Source organism: Elephantulus edwardii, unplaced genomic scaffold (assembly GCF_000299155.1).
Source record: "Elephantulus edwardii isolate Elephantulus edwardi_28Jun2011 unplaced genomic scaffold, EleEdw1.0 scaffold00105, whole genome shotgun sequence".
Classification (NCBI taxonomy): Eukaryota; Metazoa; Chordata; class Mammalia; order Macroscelidea; family Macroscelididae; genus Elephantulus; species Elephantulus edwardii.
In genome coordinates this window covers 11771093-11789780 of record NW_006399855.1, presented here as the reverse complement: position 1 = coordinate 11789780, position 18688 = coordinate 11771093, and the positions used below count along the sequence as shown (strand labels likewise).

General features: G+C 39.5%; 1 protein-coding gene across 1 annotated transcript; it reads right to left on the bottom strand.

Annotated features, from left to right (window-relative positions):
• Positions 1–401: 401 nt before the first annotated feature.
• Positions 402–18438, bottom strand: ANKRD16 (ankyrin repeat domain 16). Its single transcript, XM_006891879.1, has 7 exons — positions 18077–18438; positions 13050–13270; positions 8810–8852; positions 6432–6540; positions 5423–5584; positions 3991–4069; positions 402–544 (listed from the first exon to the last, which is right to left on the bottom strand). The coding sequence occupies exons 1-7, from the start codon at positions 18436–18438 to the stop codon at positions 402–404; spliced, it is 1119 nt and encodes a 372-aa protein (XP_006891941.1).
• Positions 18439–18688: the final 250 nt, after the last annotated feature.

Below are 18688 nucleotides of genomic sequence, written 5' to 3'. Positions count from 1 at the left end.
GGGATTCCACATGTTGTGTAATGTTTTATTAGTCCATTGTGTGAATGTACCATAGTTTTTCTTTCCATTCATTTGTTAATGGGCGCCCAGGTTGCTTCCATCTCTTTGCTATTGTGAATAACACAGCAGTAAGCAAGGGTGTGCATCCATCTGTTTGAGTTGTTGCTCTGTTTTCTCACAGTATATTCCCAGTAGTGGAGTTGTTGGGTCCAGTGGTATTTCTATTTCCAACTTTTTGAGAACGTTCCAGACTGCCTTCCATAGTGGTTGTACCATTTTATGTTTCCACCAGCGGTGAATCAGAGTTTTCCACTCTCTCCACAACCTCTCCTGTCTTTGTTGTTGGCTGTCCTGGTGAATTTTGCTTTTGTTGCCAGGGTTTGAAGCCTTCTTACTAGTATTTAGTCAAAGTACTGAAGGATGTCTGCTCTCTTTGTGAGCTGCCGAGCCAGGGTGCCTGTTATGTCAGGATAATCCGTCAGTCCACACTTCAGGAGAAACAGGACACAAGTCAAGTGCTGCCCCGCACAGGCAAGATGCAGGGCTGGGAGAAGACAAAGATCACATTAGTACAGAATCCCTCATGTAGTATGAACCTAGTTATTAGATGGCTCCTTACAAAAACAACAGGTCTTCCTGGTAGTATCTTGTATATTAAATATTCTCTGCCATTAATAAAATTACATTGAGAGTAACACTGAAAACAAAACAAAAACAACAGGTCTTACCATTACAGGTTTTTGTTTCCATAGTTTACCACGATGATTTTGTCTATACTAGTTCAAAATATGATTTTTCTTCTCTACCTGACAGTTGAAGGTATTTTTAAAAAATAATAAAACCAGTTAAAGAGTCTTTGAGAAACTTGTCTAGAACACAAAAGCCAGTTAATGGCTCCTATTTATTCCTGCATATTATTAAAACATATTTTACTATTGAATTTTGTTCTTTCATTTAAGTGAGATTCTACAAATCATTTTTTGTTTTCATTTAAGTTTTCACATACATTTTCTTTTATAACATTAATTAGTATTTTTTTTTCCTTGTTGTATACCATCAAACCAGATCTGACAGGCATAGGAGGAGATTGCTCCTCCTTCTCCAGCAGAGCATTTGGTGGATTTGAACCACTTGCAGTAGTTGCCACTAGGCCACCAGAGTTCCCTTTGTAACATTAATTACTGTTGATTAATGTTATTAATTACAATGTCTCATCAAACCCTTATTATATATTGTTTTCCTCTTCATCCAGCTTAACTATTTTTTTTTTTAAATTTAGGTTGTTTATTTTTCATTTCAATGAACATCTACAGAGATTTTGGGATTCCATTCATTCATTGTTGCACCCTTCTCCCCGCACAAGCCCCTCCCCCTCCCCCCCCATTTGTTATTTTTTAAAGAGGAAATCACCTTTATTGGGAGAAATGTTGGCCAACAGACCTGTTACAGACTCATGAGCCACTTTATACAGGGTTTTTGTTGTTGTTATTTCTGTAAAATTAGTACTGACTAATAGTTGACTCTCCAGTGGCTTTACAGAGGCTGTAAACCCCCCCCCCCAGGAGGCAACTGTTCATCATTCTCCCCCACTGCACCTGGCAGATTCAAACTGCTTACCATTTGGGTTGGCAATGCAACTTCTTACCCACAACGCGCAACTTCTTACCCACAACGCCACCAGAGCTCCAAGAAAGGTAGGCTGGACTTTTGTAAAATGCAACATGTGAACCTGAAACTAGATGGCCAATCAGACAGCAGGGTAAGGTGTATCTCCCAACTTATCTAGTTACTAGTTTTTGCTTCCCCCTTCCTCCAACTAACCATTGTTAATTCTCCAACATTGTGTGTAAATTTTAATGTGTGTAAATAATAGTGTGTAAACTTTTCCTTAGCTTTTTCTATTTGTGGTCTTATATAGTGATTAATGGAGCTCTGGTGGCCTAGTGGCAAGAAGCTGTGCTGCAGTCCCAAAGACACGTGGTTTGAAGCCACTAGCTGCTCCATGGGAGAAGGATGAGCAATCTCCTCCCGTGTGATTAACTGCCTCTGAAAACCTGCCAGAGGGTTGGCTATGGGTTGGTCTCACTCTATGGCATAGAACAACAACAACCATGATTGTCCTTTTGTGGCTGACTTATGTAACCTACCATAGTTTGTTCTAGATGCATCTATGTTGCTCCATTTTTCACAAATGCCTGATAGTTTTTTGTGATGCACAATAGTCCATTGTGTGATTTATCACAATTTCTTTAGTCATTCATCTGTTTATGGACAGTTAAAATAGTTTTCAATTTTTTTCTGTGGTAAATATTGCTAAAATAAGCATGTGTGTGAGTATGTCAGTTTGTTCTGCAGCTATTATTTCCTTGGGATATATGTCTAATAAGGGGATTGTTGGATCAAATGATATTTCCAGTCCCAAACTGCTTTCCACTGTGATTATATCATTTCATATTCCCTCTAATACCATATGAGAGTTGCAAGCTCTCTATACCTTTGCCAGTATTTTTTGTGGTCTTATTGTTGTTGTTGACTGCCATCGAGTCAAGCACGACTCATAGCAACCCTATGAGTAAAAGGCCTGAAGTCTTTCTATAAGTATTGTCATTTATCAATGTTCATAGAATTTCCAGAAACATGTTGTTTAGGAAGTGGATGCCACTCCTGCTTCCAAGGTGTCTTATTAAACATTGCTATTTTTGATGGGGTGAGATGGTATCTCATTGTTGATTTGGTTTGCATCTCTCTAATGTCTAATGATCTTGAGCATTTCTTTCTACGTTTGTTAGCCATATAAGTGTCTTCTTTGGTGAAGTGTCTGTTCATGCCCACTGACCTTTTTGTAACTGGTTTGTTTTCCTTGTTGAAATGTTAGAATTAAGACACCCTTTAAATGGTACATAAAATGGTTTTAAAATTTTATCAATTCTTTTTTTTTTTTTTGAGTAAAAATGTGATCGCCATGAATAAGAATAATGTGATGAAAGGAAAAGCTGCAGCCACATTTTCCCAATTTGGTTGTAGGAATGAGTGCTGAAGGTTTCTGGTGTGTTGAGAATATTCCTGGTTCCCTTCTCAGTGTCTACGATAAAGTCTTGTGTCCCTCCCTGGACTTAATAGCTGCCGTTTCCGGTTCTAAAGTAAATGGTTATCTGTGAGTCTTTGAAGTATAAAGATCACGTAAAACCCTTGCAAGATTCTGGCTTACAGAATTTTAAGAGTTTTATGCTAAAGTCCAAGGCTAAATTCTTAGTCCTGGGGAGCTCTGGTGGCCTAATGGCAAGGAGCTGCAACTACAATCCCAGAGGCACATGGTTTGAATCCACCAGATGCTCTGCCAGGAAAAGGAGGGACAATCTCTTCCTGTACCAGTCAGATCTGATTTGATGGTACACTCACACAAAAATAAAAAAAAGAAAAAATCATTAGTCCTAAAATAGCATTCTGAATTATCAATTATGATTTATATTAAATATAGTTTTTAAATATATTTGAAAAAGAGACAATATATGATGAATCTGTAGAATACCCAGATAGCTGATGATAACCTTTACATGTTACAGATGAAGTATTGTTGTGGTATAAAATAATAAAAATAGTAAGAACGATGAGTAGTCAACATCATTGGTGTTGTAACAGCAAGTTTTATAGATGTAGAATCAGAAGGAGTATTATTTTAAGGAAAAGTTGCTAGGTTACTAGAAAAAGAATATTAAAACCAAGGCTTTTAATTTAAAAGCCTCTGAGTACTGATGGTGTAGTAGATTACAAGTTGAGCTGCTAACTAAAAGCCAGAGGGGGTAACTGATAAACTGCTCTACAGGAGAAAGATAGGCAGTTTCCTCCAGTAAAGATTTGCAACCTCAGACACCGACAGAGGCTTGCCATTAAGTAAAAATTGACTTGACGGAAGTAGGTTTGGCCTTTGGATGTATTGTTTACATTTAATTTACTAGTAATTTTTAAAGCATATTTAAAAATAAATCTCACCTGATCTATTTCTTTTATCTTGAGCGGTGATGTCAGCACCCAAGGATAGGAGAGTCTGAATTGTGCTTATATGTCCTTCCTGAGTGTTAGAAAGAAGTTTGTTATTACTTTGATTAGGACAAAACTAAACTTTAAAATTCAAACTCTAATCCACATAAGGCACTTTAAAAATACTAAATTGATCATGCTGAATTTTTATATTTAAAGGATATCATTACATCATCTTGTATTATAAATCATTAAATAAAGCTTCTAGTGACTTTGATAATATTTCTAGTGACTGATATTTTTTAAATAGATGATTATGCAGGTCAAGCTATTCACCAATAAAGCTGAGTTTCCATTAGTATAAAGCATTGGAACCTTGTGATTTATAAAGAACATACAATTCTAGAATTTCCCAAGAGTATATTTCTATTCTTTGCTAACATCTTTAGGGAAGAGATGAATGTAACTTCTCATAAGTAGCCTTCTCACTACAGCTAGGTTTATCTTTTATGAAGTGATTTATAAAATCTTTTATTTAGCAAGCTAGTTCAGTAAAATGCAGAATGGCCAAATGCAAGGTTACAGAATCAATTTTCCAGTGGGTCCCCTCCATGTGACCACAGGCCATACTAGCTTAATCTCATTCCCACTTAATCTCAACCCACTTGCTCCTAAGGGCAAAATCAAGAGGAGAATATAGTTGATTAGGAAAAAAATTCTTTCTGCTGGTAGAAAAACAAATAAAAGCAAATAACCTATAATGTTAAAGACAGCTCAGAGAAGAGTCCTAAGATTTAATACAAGAGGATATAGATAGCCACTATCTACAGCCAATTTTCCATGTCTTAAATATTTTATAGGGAGTTCTGATGGCCTGGCAGGTAAAAAATTGTGTTTCTAACCCTAAGGCAGAGAGTTTGAATCTACCAGCAGCTCTGAGGAAGATAAGAATTCTTTTCTCACGTGATTTATATCCTCTGAAAATGTGCTATAAGTTAATTCTGACTCAACAGTACCTAATGATACATTGGAGAACCCAATAAATGCAAGTCCCTTGCCTAGTTAAGGAGATTTTAACTCTTGAAAAGCAACACAGGAATAAGCTAGAAAATTTATAAAATGGATAGTTATGGCTTCAAATAACATTATTCCTAACCCCTCACCCCCAAAAAAAGGCAGGAGAAGGGGACCATAAATCCTTAGTATCTTATGAAATAAAGAAGCTGTGCCTCTCCCCCTGCTCAGTGCTTACACAGAAACAAATAAGGTCAGATTTCTTTTTAAAGGAATTCAGGACTCCAGAATCATGACCATTTTTAGAGCATTACATAAGCAATTTCTTCCATATTGATGGTGCCAAAGAAACCAGAGCTAGATTTCTTACTCCACTGATTGAGTAAGGTGAGCCTAAGAAAGCGGAGACATAGTTATGAAGTAAACAAACCTTAGCTGCATAGAGAAGTGGTGTGAAGTGGGTTGATGTTGCCCTCACATCGACATCAACACCAAGGTTACAGACCAAGAATCGGATGGCTTCATTCTGCCCAGTGATTGCTGCTCTGTGCACAGCCTGGTCCCCTAATGTATCCTCAGCTGAAACATAAGCCTAGTAGAGAGAAAGTGGAAAAGAAAAGAAGATGTAAGAAAACTAGGGCCCTTTCCCCCACCCCCATCTAAGTATGCTTTATAAGTAGATGATTCAAAGCTTTTACCCAAATGTTCAAAGAACTCTTTTGCACTAAGGGACTCTGGAGGTTCCGTGTATAAAGAAAGTGTTGTGCTGCCAACCCAGAAGGGTTTGGTTTGAGTCCACCAGGAGCTCCGTAAAAAACAATTCACTGGAGGGTCAGCTATGGGTCGATTCCAACTTGATGGTACACAGCAACAACAATTTTAACACTGTACCCCAATCTCCTAAATTGTTAAGATTTCATAACTTTGATGATAGTAACAAAAGCACAGTCAGCAGGGACAATTTATTGTTGTTAACTTGTGCTACATATTTTGCTAACTGCTTTATGGACACTGTATTATTTAATCCTTATAATGGAGTTTCTGGATGTGTAAATGGTTAATATAATTGGTTACTAATGGACAGGTCAAAAAGGCACTTCAGAAGAAAGATCTACCTATCTTTCACCCCCCCCACCCCCCGCCAATAAGCCTTTGGAAACCCTACAGAATACAATTCCACTCTGCATATGGAATTCCGTGAGTTAGAGCCTACTGGACAACAGCAGGTAAAACAATCCTCATTAACAACTCCCTGAAGAAATTATTTACCCACATTTTACAGATGGGATGCTTAGGTAGATCAAGGAATTACTCAGGCGCAAATAGCAGAACTGGAATTTAAACTCAAGATTTTAGTTACCAATTATGCTTTCTGCTTCTCCTATGATATAAAAGGCATAGGGATAACCAAATGAATAAACCCCAAACCATTTATATACCTTATGTTCTTCAAGGAGCATCCATGCTATGGTGATGTGACCACACTGTATTGCATCCATAAAGGGTGTAACTCCACACTTGTCTCTGCAGTCTGGTTCATACTGACACCTAGAGCCAAATCCCAAAATAAAAGGGCTGAGAAAAGGTGCCTCTTCAAGCTTAATGAACAGCTGACACTTACTCATCAGTAGGGCGATTATATACTTTACAGATGATCTCTGATAACCAGGAGGCCTCTCTCTCTCTTCACCCATCTCAATCTCTGAGCTGAGTTCTAGGTCTTTAAGAGTATGGTGATCTTTCCCAGAATATCTGTTCCTCCTCTAACTTTTTCTGTTTCATTTAAAAAAAACAAATTACTTGTGTTTTAGGTGAAAGTTTACATAGCAAATTTGCTATTAATTTGACTTAATTAATCAAACTCATTAGCTATTAGTTTGAAATGAATAACTTTCAAACAACTTGTTCCATGACACTGCTTATATTTTTCCAATGTGTCAACATTCTCACAGTTTCATTCTTGGTGTTGTGTTTCCATAAGTCTAGCTTTTTCAAGGCTCCTTTGTTTCTTATCTTTGTTTTAGACTAAATGTTGACTCTTTGGCTTCATATGGATGATTAATTTAAGGGAGCACAGCATTTATAAATGACAGTATTTTATAAGGCTGCCTATTATTTGGGTGAAATACTGGGAACAGTTTCATTTCCAAATTCAAAGGAAATTTTAAAGTGATCAGGGGTTCTGCTAGTCTATATTGACCCAGTAACTGTGACCTCCTTTTTATAGGAATTTAAATTCTGATTTGCAATCCCGCCCCCATTCTATCTGAGGACTTTATTGTGTCATGGTCAAAGGGGCTGGTAGTGACTGTCAGGCACCATCAAATTCTTATGGTCTAGTTGCATTTTCACAGGCCATTAGTTCTGTGGACTAATTTCTTCCTTGAGTCATTCTCTTTTGCTCCAGATGAGAAGAGACTAAAAAGTCAGTATTAGATGCCTGCTCACAAGCTTTTAAGAGCTCAGTTGCAATTTACCAAATTAAGATGTAAAACATTGCCTTTATAACCTATGTTATACCAGTAGGCCAAGCTGTCCTGTGAATGAGACTATAGCTCCAAATTTTCATACCCAATATACCAATTTTATAAGGTATTAGGCTAGATCTTGATGGGATCCATAACTGTGTCCTATAATATATGCATATAATATATATATGAATATCTACGCTGAGCACATAAACATGTATATCCAACTCCTACAGATACACCTGCACATGCATACTCATATGTGCCTCTGTATACATATATGCATGCATATCTATTGAAGCAATCACCCAAATATTTTCTTTATTGGTTGATATTACTGTTGCATGGCGCTCTGGTGGTGTGGTCTGTAGGAAACTGTGCTGCTAACCCAAAGGCAGTGCCTCTCTGGCAGTGTGAACCCACACGTGGCTCCTCAGGAGACTCTCCTGGGCAATCTCCTCCCACTGTGATTTACAGCCTCCCGAAAACCCATTAGAGGGTCAGCTATGAGTTGATTCCAACTTGAGGGCAATGAGTTTAAGACTTTTTTAGCACTGTTACTACTGCAAAATTGTATATTATAGTTGTTGTTGTTAAGTTCTGTCGAGTTGGAACCGACCCATAGCTGACCTTCCAGTAGGTTGTCAGAGGCAGTAAATTGCATGGGAGGAGACTGCCCATCCTTCTCTCACAAACAACTGGTGGATTTAAACTGAGTACTTTTGGGATCGATTTTACATAAGCAAAAGAGGATGCAAACATCATGAGTAAATGAAAGAAATGCTATGACTTTCTCCCCTTCACTACTGATGCTTCAGTATATACCAAACTTCTTTCATTCCTCAAATGTACTATCTCTATTCCTCCTTCACCCCATGGTTTAACTCATTGACAGTGAGATCCCATACACATAGGACAAGTTGGGTTTCCTGTTATAAGCTCCTCTGGTTTCCTGCAACTGCATGTAGCATTCAGTGAACTGACAGGTCTTGTGCTATACTAGTGTCTGTGGAGCTGTGAGCTGCAGAGAAACCATGCTTGTCTCATTGCTACTGTAGTCCTGAATCTGGTACAATGCTTATAGTAGTGCGCATTAGGCACTGAATGAATATTTGTTGAAAGAACAAATAAATGGATGATTTTGCCACTATAAATGTCACTCCCATGCTTGATGGGTATTTATATTCTTTGAGTGTATACATTTAATTAATTGTTCTTTTGGATGATTAGTGTCTTTCTTAATCTGCCTGTTCTCTTTATATAGTATTAACTTTTGTAATATTTAGCAATTTTTCCCTTTGATTTTCTAGGTGTTCTGACCCCCATTATACCACATAAGCAACACTTACCACGTAAGCAACACTTTCACTGCCTCTACACGTCCATGCATTGCTGGGAAAAGAGAGTTGAAAATTAGAGCTTCTTTCATAGAAATATATTTCTTTCCTCCTGGATTCTCTCTTTGCCCCATACTGGTTTATGATTACAGGAAGGAGTGATTACATTGGGCACACTATTACTGTTCTAGAAAACAAAAAAGAAATTTAACTGGATAAAGAATAAAGAATAAAGTTTTCACTTTACAGGTACACAGTCAATGTCTGATTATTGTATCTTTATGAAAACTTCTCTAATAAATTTTCAATCCTAAACTTTTATGCTGTAAAACCCAAGGCCAGTCAGTTTTTACCCAAGAAATGTAAAAAAAAAAAAAAAATTTAGTAACAATCCAGAACAAAATAGCCAGGAATTTAAAACTCCTATCAAAACCAATTTTAGACAATAAAATAATCTTGACTCTGCTTGCACTATTTTGTGAGGAATAGTGGAAAGCCGCTCAAATAATTAATGAGCTAGAGAAACGTTTTTTTACTGACCTGTAAGGTTTTTAAAAAGAGTTTCCTTGGTCTTTAATATTCAAATATCACTAGAGAATAGTTTACTTACTATTTCCTAGACTATATTATGTCAAAGCTTTGGATTTTTAGAGAAAAATGCTTGTTTTAATTCCTAGAAGATTAAAAGCTGTATAGATATTTACTAAGTTTCTTGATCTAGCCTACTGAGCTCCTTATTACCCAAGCAAATTTTTGTGTGTGTCTGTGTATGTGGTATAGTGGGTCTACTGACTTTGCCACATGGCTGGATGGGAATAAGCAAAGAAGGTAGATAGTCTATCCCTGAGGCGACTGACCCATTTTGTCATTCTTCCAGGTTTAGATTGAGCAGATTCAGCAGCAGAAACTGGGAATCTCACTACCAGCAAGGAGGAAGACAGACTGCAGAGCTCTTCCTTCAGGGCTAGATATTTCTGCAACAGTCAGACTGGGACTATATAAAGGAGAGCACCAACAGCCACAGCAGAGAACCAGAACCCAAGGTAATACACAGCTGACTTGGGACTGCAGTGACACAAAGCCAGGGCCAGGGGTCTTCACTCAACCTTGCCAGAGAATTTTGTGGGAAGGTGACATAATTGTCAGGCCTAAGAGAGTTTTGTAACAGAGCCTAAAGCCACAAGGTTGAAGGCTGAGGGGATTGCAAGCATGTTTAAGAAGCTATCCTGGCTGAGAAATTGTATCCTGTTGCCAGCCTTAGTTGTAGTTTGTTTTCTTTCCCAATAAACCCCATAACTGTGGGTATGGAACTGTGAGGTCTGTGTAGCAATAGATTTTGGACCCAGCTGAGCAGTAGTATTGGTGTTGGAATAAGAAGTAGATGTGGGAACATGGGGGACATCTCTGACTTTATGGGAACTGGGTTTTGTATTGTGGATGTTCTTGATGGGGGTAGTTCCCCCTTGTGCCGTTAGCAGAGGTCAGACTCAGCCATCTCCACACCACCTTCTTTTTATACAGTGATCCTTGGTAATGAGTTTAGTAACAGATTTGAAGGCTGTTGAAAGGCTATATGGAGATTCTGCTAGTCCCTATAACACCAGTAACTCTAGATTTTGCAATTATTTTGAATTTTTCTACATATTTTCTCCTATTCTACTGTGGTCCTGGTCAAAAGCAGTTGGTAGTGGTAGGTGGACACCATCCAATTCTTCTGATCTCAGGCTAGACAAGGCTGGGGTGCTGAAATTCCTTAATTTGAACCATTAGTCCATTGGACTAATTATCTTCCTTGAGTCTTTGATTTCTTTGACTTGCCTTTGCTACAGACAGGAAGAGACCAATAGTTGCATCTTGGATGGCTGCTCAAGAGCTTTCAAGATCACAGTGTCACTATGCACCACAGTAGGATGGAGGAAACTGTCTTTGTGGACCATGTTATACTAGTTGACCTAGTTTTCTAGGTTCCAAGTACTTATTCCCTTAGGCTTGTGACTCTAGTTAATTTTTTAAATCACAGTAACTTTGTTTTTTATTACTTTAAAAATAGTCTAAAGAGCATTCAGTTAAGGATAACTAGTTCAAACAACAAAAGTGAAACCAAAATGTCTATCTGACGTTATCACTATTGTATGCCATCAAGTCCATTCTGATTCAAAGTGATCTACAGGATATAATAGAACTGCTCCACAGAGCTTCCAAGGCTGTAATCTCCCCCTCCCCCATCTGTATTCTCTTCTTCTTTCTTCTACTTCCCAATTCAGACTCTCTCAAAGCTGAGCACAATTTCCTTGCTGTATTCCTTTTGTATATGTAAGCAGAATTTCGTTATAACATTTCCAAGGTTGTAATTGCTATGGAAACAGATTATCACACCTTTCTCTCTGGGATGGCTGGTGAATTTGAACCACTCACTGACCTTTCAGCTGAGTGGACACTTAACCACTGTGGAACCAGGGCTCCTTAGGTACAGATATTGAATTATAAGTATGTATATTTCTTTTCAAAATTATTTAGTGAGCTCTGGTAGTTTAGTCTATAGGTAGTTGCTCTACTCACCTAAAAGTGTGCCCCTCTGTTGGAATGAATCCACTAACGGATCTGACAGAGAATAAGAGGCAATCTCCTCCTTTGTGATTTACAGACTCCAAAAATCTGATGGTCAGCTATGAGTTCACTCGGACTCGATAGCAATGTATATGGGTTTTTTTAGTATATTTATTTACATGTTTAGCATTGTGGAAAATGTTCCTCAGGACATAAAGAAGCATAGTGTCTTTTCCTCCTATCTTTAATTAAAATAATAATGAGATGATGATGAAAAAATAGCAATAGCCAGTTAATCTGTACTCACTATCAAGCACTGTGCTAAGGGATTTATATATATCGTGTCCTTTAAGTCCACATGTTCTGGTACTCTAATGTGATGATGTTCAATATGGCCCTCCTAGCCATTAGCTTTGACTATCACCACATGACTGGGGGGAAATCCAAAACAGGGTATGTGTAAACTAATCATTATAAGATCAGTTAGTTTCCCCCATACCACCAAGTTACGTTGAGCGAGTTTAGCAGCAAAAGTAGGAATCTCTCCATCAGTAAGGAAAAGGAAGCAAAGAGTACAGTGCACGTTCTTCGGGACCAGAGATTTCCTGCACCAGTCAGACAGGGAACTCTTTGAGAGCAGCAACAGCCTCAACAGGGAACCAGAGACCAACATGAAACAGAGGGAACTTGGGACTATTCCCATAGAGCCAGAGCCAGGGGTCTTCACTTAACCTGGAGGATAGAGGGAAGATGCCATAACTGGAAGGACTAATAGAATTCTCTAACACTGACCTAAACTATAGGCTGAAGGCCAAAGAGTCTGTAACCATGCTTGCTAAATTGTCTGGATTGAGGAAATGCATCCTGTGGTCAACCTAAATTGACCTGCTAACTTCCCTAATAAATCCCATAACCATTAAGTATAGTTCTTTGAGATCTGTGTGGCCATTTGCAATGAATTTCAGACCCTGCGGTAAAGCAGTACAATTAATCTTGGAATTAGTAGAAGTAGGTGTGAGAGCATTGGGCCATGTCTGACATTACAGGAATTGATATTATACAGTGGATGTTGCTCCTCCTGTTTGTAAAATTAATAAACATCTGGCTTGATCATCCTCATGCCACCTATACTCTTAGTACAGATACAAACATAGTAACTATTATTAATTTGCTAGTAAGGAAACTAAGGTCTTTAGGATACTGAGTGTCTTTCTTAAGGTCAAAAAGACAGTGAAAGACAAGTCTAGCTTAGCATCTAAGTAGAAAGGATAAGTTAAATATACAAGAAATATTAATTAAGGGAGCTCTGGTGGCCTAGTGGCAAGAAGCTGCACTGCAATCCCAGAGAAACACGGTTCGAATCTACCAGATGCTCTGCCGGAGAAGGAGGCGCAATATCCTCCTGTACCAGTCAGATCTGATTTGACGGTACACGCACACAAAATAATAAAAAAAATCTAAAAAAAAAGAGAAATATTAATTAATACAAAAAGGGGTACTAATTGCCAAGTTATACTCGTTTTAGAGACTTCTTGTATGCCAAAATACCCCAAAGATACTTTTATTCCTTACCCCTTCTTTTCTCAAATCCCCCATTCCCCTGTGGGTGGACGCAAAGTATGATGTGAACTAGAGATTCTCTGCAGTGCTGAGTGACTCATGATGCATGGTTGTACCCACATCTCCTCAGAACTGTTGGTCATACCTGCAGTGTGCAGAGGAGTTCTTTTAATTTTGCTCTCTGTCTTCCAGACAGTCGGGGAAACAGTAAGCAAGTACTCAAGGATCGCAGGGTCGCCCTCTCTGCTGGCAATGTGGAAACTGTTCCAACCATCTTTATTCTTCAGCAATGGATTGGCTCCATGTTCCACGAGGCACTGGACCACCTCAAGAGTCTTCCTTGTGCAAGCCATCATTAGAGGAGTCCTAAGCCAATCAAGACAAGCTGTTAGATGGGAGGATAGCTGAGACATTAGAACTGAGTGACCAGATCTTCCTATTTATAGACAGAAAACCTATAAATTCACTATCTAGGAGAGGAAAACAACTCTCACTAGCAACTTGTTTGCCATGAGCACCCTGGGGGAAATAACATGGGGAAAATGATTGTGACATCTATGTACCTATAAGAGTGGCATACTTAGGAGACAAAGCTGCTACTGAATTAAACATTGTATAGCACTGAATTGGGACAGAGCAAATAAAAGCTGTAGACACTTGGTCCTGAAAATATTTGTATAAGAAGTACTCTACTTATGCAAATCAAAACCACAAGAGATACCATCTCACTCCAGTAGCCATGGCAAAATTTAACAGGACAGTACATAATAAATGTTGGAGAAGATGTAGAAAGATAGGAAGTCTTAACACATTGCTGATGGGACTGTAAAAAGGTACAACCACCCTGGAAGGCAGTTTGGCATTTCCTCATAAAGCTGAGCATAGAAATTCCATATGATTCAGCTATTCCTCTGCTTTGAATATAAACCAAGAGAATTAAAACAGAGGCAGAAATGGAGACTTGTACACCAGTGTTCAAAGCAGCATTATTCACCACCACAAGAACATGGAAACAGCCTAAATGTCCAACCACAACAAAATGGATTGAGAAATTATGGTATATTCACACAATGGAATACTATGCAGCTGCAGGAGCAATGATTTTGTAAATTATTACCTAACTTGGAAGTCACTGGAGAGCATTATGCTGAGTGAACTAACTCAGTCCCATAAGGTCAAATACTGTATAAGACCATTAGTGTACAATGAGTATGAGGATCTAAGTGAGGGGAGGGCAGGATCAGAGGGCTGAGGATGGTCAGGGCGTGGGAGTGGTTAATTATAGGGTCACACAATTTGATGCATAGAGGGAGGGGTGGGTGAAGCAAATGGGAAAGATCTGGTATGAAAACAATGTATATGAACTTTGTAAATAAAACAGTATAAATTTTTCTTTAAAAAAAACACGTACTGTACTGATTTATTCCCATTCTCCTCAATCAGTATCCACTTACTAACTTGTGCTGAAAAAGAATTAGAAAAGTACAGTTCAGCACACCCTTGATGAAGCACTTACCACAAAAAGGATTTTGAGTAAATAATTTTATTTCTCTGAGTTTGCAATTTCCGTATGAAAATTAATAAGAAATGATTCCTGAAAAGCAGAGGCAGGTCTTATTTATCTATTTATCTTCAGTCTGTTGAATTTGTCTGGCACATAGTGGAGCTCAGTGTAACTAGATGATTTCTAGGGTCTTGTCTAAGATTGCTATGATAATAGTTAATTCCTGACTCTATTTGTGTGTGTGTGTAGAAAATTGCTTTTCAGTCAGTTTGGACTTATCGTGCATTTTCTTGACTAATCTTTACAGAAACAGTAGTGCTATCTTCCATAGTGCTGTGCGCGGGGTTCAAACTATCAATTTCTGGGTTAAAAATTGAATGCAAATGATTTATGCTACCCAAGGACCTCCCCCATGGTTATGATAGTGATGAATCAGAAAGGAGAGAGCCTCATAAATGAAGGTCAGAATGTACAGTGAGAATGAATCCTGAAGAAGGCAGGAAAACTGGAAGAAAGTTATTTTAGAAAGACAGAAAGGAAGGAAAGGGCAAAATACAGCTGTGTGACTGTATCTCTTTATACACATAAACAAATGAAACTTGCCCTTTCACTGAATAGTAGTGGTTAAAAATTATTTTTTCTCCTTGGAGGCAAGGATTCTGAGGCTCCGTCTAACATACTTTGGACATGTTGTGAGGAGAGACCGGTCCCTGGTGAAGGACATCATGCTTGGGAGGGTGGAGGGACAGCGCTGGAGGGGAAGGCCCTCTATGAGGTAGACTGATTCAGTGACTGGGATAATTGGGATAGGTGTGTCAGAGACAGTGCAACTGGCACAGGACAGAGCAGAGTTTAGGGCTGTTGTACACAGGGTCGCTATGAGTTGCAAGCGACTCGATGGCACATAACAACAACAACAACAATAGTCAGCCAAAATTCGCTCTTCTTGTTGGTGTTTGTGGTCAAGTTGGAACCAACCCATAGTTAACTCTCTAATGGGTTTTTAGAGCCAGTAAATTGCTTGGGAGAATGCCCAGCCTTTTCCCATGGTGCAGTTGGTGGATTTGAACCATGTGTCTCCAGGACTGCAGCACAGCTTCTTACAATTAGGCCACCAGAGCTCCCTCAATATAGCTGACGGACAAAACTGCAATCTTCAAAACATAATTACATCTCTTTTCTTTGCACAAGAGTAAAAATGGACTTTATTTAGCTTATGGCTCTCTACTGTGTTTTTTCCCTCTTTTAAATCTTAAATTGTGTTTGAGGTCTAGTTTACAAATTATACTGGCTTTCTGCTGTACTTTTTTGTTTATATCTGATCAGGAATCACTTGCAGGCAGGAACTTCATTACATTATGGACCCTAAGAGAGTCCAACAGGCCTCTTATTATATTATGGGCCTTAAGGAGTCCAATAGAGAAAAGAAATAATACAAATGTAACAAGCAGACTGCAAGTGGCTTTTAGGGGTGGCATAGCTGAGTATCTCGATTGTGGTGGTGGTTATGCAAAGATGTCACTTTGAGGACTAATGTGCAACTGACCCAAGCCATGATGTTTTTGTTTCATATGCGTATAAAATCAGTACAATAAGGAAGGCCAGTGAAGAATTGCTGCCTTTGAATAAGTGTTTGTGAAGAATATGAAATATATAATAGTCTTCCAGAAGGAAGAACAAGTCTGTCTTTGAAGAAGAATAGCCAGAATACTCCTTCAAAAGTAGGATGATTGGGGAGAGAAATGTGCAACAATGAATGAGTGGAAATGAAAAAAAAAAAAAAAGTATGTGAGACAAAGCTTTGTTATCTTTTCCTCCAAGAAACATTCTGGCTGCATTTTCTCCAAGACATTATCTGTTCTTTTGGCAGTCCATGGGATATTCAGTACTCTTCCCTGACACCACAGCTCAAAGGCATTAATTCTTCCTCTGTTATCCTTATTCATTGCCCACCTCTCCAGCCAACTTAATCATGGCCAGGAGAGCAAAAAACCCAGGCTTGTTAGTTACACAGGCAGGGCAAACAGTTCACCTTCAGTTAATCTTTTGCAGTGAGAGGTAGTCCTTGTCTCATACTGTTGTTGTGGTTGTTAGCTAATATGGAGTTACCTTGATGGATAATGAGTGACTCCACACAAAGTGAAGACAAATACTGCTGGGTCCTGAACCAGTACCATGGTTGGTTGCAGGTTGGACCACTGTAATCCATAAGGTGATTTTTGTAAGCAAGTCTTTGTTTTTCTAGTCTATTGTAGTCAGAAACCTTCACATTTGGGATCCTAGCAACATGCAAGTTTCCGCTGACATATGGGTGGCTGTATATGAAGTGTACTTATTGGCAATCAAACCCAGGTCTTCTAACCACTGAATCATCACTGCCCTTCAGGAAGGAGAAGCAGCCTCAAGTACATGAAGGGTGCTCAGAAAACTGGGCAGCCAAAAAGAAGTACAAATGCCCACTACAGACACTCACTTTTTACTGTGGCCCTTTCATACGTGCCTATCATAGGCATGGGCACAATTAAAGAGTTCTGGAATTGTCATTTTTCTCAATGTTAACCATAATTTGTTGTGATCCATGCAGCCAAATGCCTTTGCATACTCAAAAACCCATAAATAGGGAAAAGAAGGGAAAAAAGAGCAGGATGATGGCACTTTGTCTCAAGTACTTTGGGCATATTATAAGGAGGGAACAGTCCCTGGAGAAGGACCTCATTCTCGGTAAAGCAGAGGTTCAGTGAAAAGAGGAAAACTCTCAATGACACAGTGGTTTCAAGTATGGATTCAAGCAAAGCAATGAAAATGAGGATGGCTCAGGACTGTGTAGTGTTTCATTCTGTTGGATATGAGAGTTCCTAAGGGTCAGAAATGACTTGATGGTACCTAACAACAACAACATGATATTGGGCTAGAATTGCACAAAGCTATTCAAACACAAGGGCAGGTATAAAACTGGTGAAATCTGAATAAACTCTTTGTTGCTGTTGTTAGGTACTGTTGAGTCAAGTACAAGTCATAGTGACCTTCGACCCAATAACAGCCAATCTGAACCCTGCCCTTTCCTGTGCCATCCTCACAAGCTAGAGCCCACTGCTGAAGTCACTGTGTCAACCCACCTGGTTGAGAGTCTTCTTCTCTTTTGCTGCCCCTCCAGGTCCCCATCATGTCCCTTCCAAGGGACAATCAATTCTGATTTGTTAGTTTTGTTAGTGTTCTAAGGTTACGTAAAAGGCTAACACTGAGGGAGACTGGAGGAAGGTTATCGCTAACCATTTCTTTGCCTTCTGTGAATCTCCTAATTACTGAAAAATAAAAAGTTTAAAAAAAATTATTCAGTGGTTTAGGTAGTAATTTAGCTAGATGTCCACTAAAAAAAAAATCACATCCTGGAATTCATATCACAAGAAGTACATAAAATGCACTTATTTTATTCTATTTGCTACAGACCTCTTAAAAAGAAATGTTTGCCAAGACCAAACAGTTAACTCCACAGGGATAGAAACAATGTAAATTATAGGCAATCTTCATTACAACGAAGGGAACACTAGGGCAAGACCATCCTATCCCTGAACAAATCTGACTCGAGAACTAAAAGTTAAGGAAGGGGACCAAACGCATCAATAACCACGAATCTACAAAGGGTATTTTCTGGAAAGCACGCCACCTACCAGTCTGCCTTTTTCAGGCAGTCGACAGCGGCACCTAGGCCCAGCAGATAGTTCACGCAGTCCAGGTGGCCCATGGAGGCAGCTTCATGCAAAGGTCGTTTGTAGTCTCTGTTGGTGGCCTCGATGTCCATCTTCCAGACCTCTGTCAGATAGGTCAGGCTGTCCAGGCACCCGTGGCGGGCTGCGCAGTGCATGAGGGTGTCCCCAGCGGGCCCCCGGCACTCTGTAGCCTGGCCGCCGTCCCTTGACAGCTCCTCCTGCAGGTCGCGCAGTCGGCCTTCCCGCACCAGCGAGTGGAGGCTCTGTGGCCCCTGCGGCTGCATTTCGGCGGGGGCCTTCGCCGAACGCTTAGGCGTAGCCATGACAACGCTGCGGTGGATAGAGTGGAGCCCAGACCAAGGGAGGGGTAGGGAGTGAGGGGTGGCTGACAAAGCGACAGAACTTGGCAGCCCCCTCTCTTTCAAGGCAGCAGGATGGGGCTGGTAGAGGGAGAAGGGGTTCTCTGACAGTCTCAGTCCCGGCAAACTGTGCAGGACTGAGCAGAGAAAGAGAACAATTTACTCAGTCACGCACTTCCGAGCGTGGTTTCCGTTTCCTGCACGTGGTTTCTTC

What these genes read in the sequence shown, in the direction of transcription:
- ANKRD16 (XM_006891879.1), bottom strand. Translation starts at nt 18,438, where the DNA reads ATGGCTACGCCTAAGCGTTCGGCGAAGGCCCCCGCCGAAATGCAGCCG. An exon ending in TGCTCCTTGAAGAACATAAG is followed by an intron (nt 5,585 to 6,431) that starts GTATATAAATGG and finishes TCTCTCTACTAG; the next exon opens with GCTTATGTTTCAGCTGAGGA. An exon ending in CACTTCTCTATGCAGCTAAG is followed by an intron (nt 4,070 to 5,422) that starts GTTTGTTTACTT and finishes TCTAACACTCAG; the next exon opens with GAAGGACATATAAGCACAAT.